This window comes from Manihot esculenta, chromosome 2 (genome assembly GCF_001659605.2).
Source record: "Manihot esculenta cultivar AM560-2 chromosome 2, M.esculenta_v8, whole genome shotgun sequence".
In the NCBI taxonomy this organism is placed as follows: domain Eukaryota; kingdom Viridiplantae; phylum Streptophyta; class Magnoliopsida; order Malpighiales; family Euphorbiaceae; genus Manihot; species Manihot esculenta.
In genome coordinates this window covers 11,619,019-11,624,367 of record NC_035162.2, presented here as the reverse complement: position 1 = coordinate 11,624,367, position 5,349 = coordinate 11,619,019, and the positions used below count along the sequence as shown (strand labels likewise).

Genomic DNA, 5,349 nt, shown 5'->3' with positions numbered 1-5,349 from the left:
CCATTGAAGCCAAGAATAGGGGAATCTGACCATTCTTCATCAAGTCAAGTAAGAGAATGTAGAGAAAAACTTGTTCACCATCTTCGTGCCTAAGGATCGATCGCCCAACAGCAAGTTGACAGTGAAACATCTCCGAAGATCTCAACATTAGAAATAAAAATGATACTCTTTACATAGCTAAAGCAGATTTGATCCCTACTGAAAAACAAATATGGAGTTGAAGATCTCTAAGAAAGCCTAATGAAGGAGACCATAATTCTCAGTGCATGCAGGTTAGATACACTAATCAAAATCGCCTAGTGAAGGAGACCCATAGCTCTCGTGCATGCAGGTTAGATACGCTAATCAAAATCAACCTGCATGTAGAAAAATTCAGATCTTTAGGAAAGAAATATTCTGGGCAGGAGAGAACGAACCAGCCATTCTCTACCCGAAAGAGACACAGGACAGCTGCACAAAGCAGCAGGTAAGAAAACCAAGGGAAAGATGGTAGGTTAAGATTATCTAACCACTTTATTCTGTAGCTGATTAAGAATTTGTATAATTTTCTGACCCTAAAGTTTAAATTGATATTTCATCCAAATCATAAAGATCACCTAATTTCAACTAAAGTATCCAGTAATAAATCACCAGCAGCAAATGTAGTGGTTCTTGAGTTGAGTGTAGATTAGAATAAATGCAAAAAACTGTTGATGCTCATCCGTTTATCCAATAGATGCATCAAGCTTGATTTACTGTGATATTACAAAATTGAGAAAGTGCCTCTCTTTATCAACTTTGTGGTCATAAGAGACTCCATATGGAAGGAATAAGAAATAGCTCAACAAGAATTCAAGACAAGGAAGATAACAAGACAAAGACTTGGTATCATATCTACACAAATTAGATTTCAATTACTGCTTCTTAAATGGCAAAATAAAATAATATGGACAAATGAGAAAAGAAATGGATACTACAATGTCAACATATTTCACATTGTTACAAACACTGGACCTGAAACTAAACTCTAACCAGGAACTTCAATAGAACTCTTCAACTAGAGAAAAATCAGCGGCATTCACTTAATGGTGCACCCCTGCTGGTGCTTGCATCCCCTATTGATACTGTAGCCAGGGACTTTGAAGCCCATGCCCTTGCATTCATCGCTCCTTCTTGTAGATTACTTTTCCTGCAAGGCTCTTTCAGAGAATTGAATAGTTGCATTATTCCATTTAGATAGGTCCGAGGATGCTCCAAGAAGATCCCCAATCTCAAGTTCTGGATATGCCTTCGCCAAGCAAATTGAGCAAATACAAGCAGAGTAGGGAAGAATATATAAATCAGTCTCAAAAACACAAAAGCAGTTGCCAAAGCCAAATAAGTCTCTTGTCTAAACAGATTCTCTGGAGATTTTGCCCATGAGAATGGACAGCTCTCCTGGTCATTGCTACTACGCTTTTCATGGTTTGATGGACGTAAAATTTTGTCCAGGGATCCTTTATTTAATGATGCAGCCTTGACACCTGCAACAAAGGTGACATTATGCCTTATTAGATCCCAGTGGAAAAATATTCTTCAAGCAATGGTGTATAATGCCAGAACATATTTAAAGATGCTATACCATGCAGATGCAGAATAATAAAAAAGAAATATTAAAAATTATTCTTTGTCAATAATGGAAAAAAAGATGCTTTCATATAGATGTTCAAACATATTTGCAATGTAAAATCACCAATTAACTAGGAGGAGAAAGCAATATGCTTTCAACTGTTCTCATAGTCATGGAAAGAAACAATTACAGTAACAGCTAAGCCTAGGAGAAAAGCCTTACCTGTAACCTCAGCATAGAAAGCAACAAGAGAACCCAAAGACCGGGTTCCGCGGTACTGGTCACGCATAGTAGAATTTAGAAGGAATAAAGTTGGAAATCCATGGACTCCATACTTTGAGAGTATGCTGCAGAAACCAATAGTTTTATAGTCAACAAACAAACAAAACACATTCACAAAACTTTTATAACAATGGTCTTTCATTCACAAACCTTGGCCTAATGGATGATTCTTCAATTGCAAAATGGGGGATGGAAGGAAACAAAGAGGAAAGAAGGGAGAAGCTTGGTTTAAAAGTCCTAGAGAATGGGCACCATGATGCATGGAAGAGCACAGCTACATACTGGTGACTGTTCTTGTAAACCATACTCAATGCCTTTTGCAAGGAAACCTCATCGCCCTTCACAGGAAGGCACAAATTTCATTCAATATATACAACAAAACTATAGAAAAAGAAAGTAACCTTGCAAAGGCACATCGCCTTGCCAACATTTTCACCATTAGTACTAGTTGTAAATAAATAAATCATCTCTGCCATCCAGTAAGTTCCTACAATCACCTTCAAAATCCCTATTTTCATTCTTCAATTCTATACCATCCATCCAACTTACTTACTGAATGCTGAAACTTAGTAAAGGCAAAAGCAGTAGTTATAGTCTTGAAAGTTATATATATATATATATATATATAGTGAAAAAAGCTGTTTGCTTCAGAAGTCAATTGCTTCTAGCATGTGAAATGCATTTTTAATATTTTTTTTGGTTCAAGAGTACCCATGTGAAATATTTACCATGAGAAGCAGGAAATTGCTAACTGAACTTGCCTAATAGGTTTATTCAAACCCAACCCAAAATCACTAGCAAAGAGACAAAAATGAAGATAACCCAAAATCAAAGATTCCATACCATGTGTAAACATGATGCTTAATTACAAGATCAAGCTCCAACATCAACAAGCTCATATGCATATTAAAACCAAAAAAGAAAACGAAAACATACCAAACCCATAAAAGAGAAAAATAAAAATAAAAACTAAAATTTCAAATACCTCGGTGACCCCAACGAAATCAGGAGATTCAACACTCCCATATCCGACACAGCCCCGATCTAGAAATCCAAAGATCAAATCTACAACGGACTCTCTAGGACACATCGAAACCCTACTACTAGGGTCGGCGGCGGCGGAACTTAAGCTCCCCCAAATCATCACCATCACGCAGAGGGTCACGATCCGCCTTGGCCAAACCCTAGCTCCCATAACCGAAACGCTAAAAAGAACAGGACACAAAAAAAACCACCTAGGAAAACTCAAGGGCACTTGCTAAAAATCAGGTTGGTCAAGAAAATAGTAGCAGAAGAAGGGAGGTAGATGAAGGAAACCGGAACATTTTAGCGGTCAGGACACTTTTGTACAGAAGGAGCCAGACAATATAAAAAATGATTCTTAAAACAATCGAGTCAGATAGGAGCGAGCGAGAGAGAGAGAGAGAGAGAGAGAGAGAGAGACCATACACAGATAGACTAGTTTTTTTTTTAAGAAAAATAAAGGAATTATTTATCGATGCAAGTCTGGCTTTGGAAGGAAGAGGATGAGGAAGAGGAAGAGGAAGAGGAAGATAACAGAGGAGAGGAAACAGTAGCGCTTTGGTAGGGAGAGGGTGGGTGGGCCAGCAACCGAATCAGTCTCATAACTCATATCGTACAGTTCAATTACAAGTCCAAAGGTTCCTGACGCGGTCCAAAAAGGAGCCAAGCAATTTTTCTTTTAAATAAACAAATCATATGGCCAGATTAAATGACACGGTTTTTATAAAACTCGGTTTGAATTTTTTTTTTTTTTTTTTTTTTTTGTTGAAGATTAAGTCTCATTAAGATGAAATATGGCCAAGCCCAACAGAAAATGAAGGCCAAGCCTTTCTACACATAAGTTTAAGACCACTCCAATAAGGCCCAAAGTAGTAGAGAGCTTTAGGGTCCAAAAGAAAACAATCTAAGAGGAAAACTGAAACCTTAGGATTCATCAGTTTGACCCAAATGAAACACCCTCGATCCAATAGAGCTCTATGTCAGTCCGGTCCTTGTTTCTAGAAGATTTAACAATTAAGCTAGGTGGAAGCCGGCGAAAGGACTCCTTTAACAATTTGCCAAAAAACTTTTAAAACCCTCACACTTTAGAACCAAAAAAATAAGGAAAATATCAAAATCTTCCAAGATCATGCACCATGGGATCGCATATGCAAAAGACTAGAAGGAGGCTGTTGAGTTTTTTAGAGTATTAGCTCTACCAACTATTGCCAAGCATCTCTTGCTATTAAAAATAACTTTTTTCTTTATTTACATGATTCTTTTCAGAGGTGGAGAATAAATCCATATTTTAAGAGAAAAAAAGAGTTCTGTGCCAGAAGAACAAAGAACGGCCACACAAAATAATGCAAAAGCAATGACTAGCCACAGATGAAGAAAGGAAAAAAAAAAAAAAGAAAAAAGAGAGAGCTTCCCTCTAACAAAACTGAGAGAAAGGTCATTTTTAAATAGTTTGAAATGACTTTTCTATAGAAAAAGTTGCTTTCCGATTTGTATAAAAATAAATTAAATTTAATATTAGTAATATTAACTATTCTTCTTAAGATATATTTATAATATTTGATATTTAATAGTAATTTATTATAAAATTTAATTTAATATTGTTATAGTTATTTTTATATTAATTCAAAATTATAATGGCCAAACTCATGTGATCCACCGTCTTGGATTCAATTTGTTATTAGCCAAAATATAGTAGGTTAATTGTAAAAAGAACAAATAGGGACCTTATCGGCTCACAATTTGTGCATAGACGACCCATTGCACGGGGAATTGAAGTGGGCTTGCAGGCTGCAGACGTAAAATCCATTTAGCCCACTTGTGCTTCAGACTCTAGAGCCTCATACTGAAACTCATTTCTGCACCAGACACAAAAACTCACTTAAGTGAGCAACTAAAAAATGAAATTATCTAAAAAAAAAAAAAAAACATGTACGATAAGAAGTAAAATTTGGAAGGTCTTTTAATTAATATTATTATTTTACTTTGTAATCAATGGATATATGTTAAATAAATTTAACATAAATATTTAGCATTTTAACATGTAAAGTTGAAAGCTTATGAAGAAATCAATTTATTGTTTTTAATTTAAAACAAGTTACATGAATAACATTCAATAATTTGATATTTCTAATAAATTAATAATTTAAATAAAAAATATAATTAACATTTTTAATAAATTTCGTGTGCTAGAGATAACTCACTCTCTTTTAATTCCACATTTATAGTGAAAAATGCTATAAGTGTAGTGCTATAATCAGACATGAAATTTCACTAGTTTGGGCATGGGTGCTAAAATCAATCACTGATTCATTCTTGCTAGGGCACAAGTCCTCAAACCTTGGCTCCTCCTGATCATTGTCATTCAAAATCCTATCCAAATTACCTTCAACATTCCAAACTTGATCACTGTTAGAGAGACAAAGTGAAAGGCATAAATAAATCAACAATCCTTCACA

At 35.3% G+C, this 5,349-nt stretch overlaps 1 protein-coding gene across 1 annotated transcript; it reads right to left on the bottom strand.

The window, feature by feature from the left end:
• Positions 1–846: 846 nt before the first annotated feature.
• LOC110609814 (5'-adenylylsulfate reductase-like 4) lies at positions 847–3,583 on the bottom strand. The gene is made up of 4 exons (XM_021749634.2): positions 2,856–3,583; positions 2,021–2,208; positions 1,811–1,935; positions 847–1,502 (listed from the first exon to the last, which is right to left on the bottom strand). The coding sequence occupies exons 1-4, from the start codon at positions 3,063–3,065 to the stop codon at positions 1,048–1,050; spliced, it is 978 nt and encodes a 325-aa protein (XP_021605326.1). The 5' UTR covers positions 3,066–3,583; the 3' UTR covers positions 847–1,047.
• Positions 3,584–5,349: the final 1,766 nt, after the last annotated feature.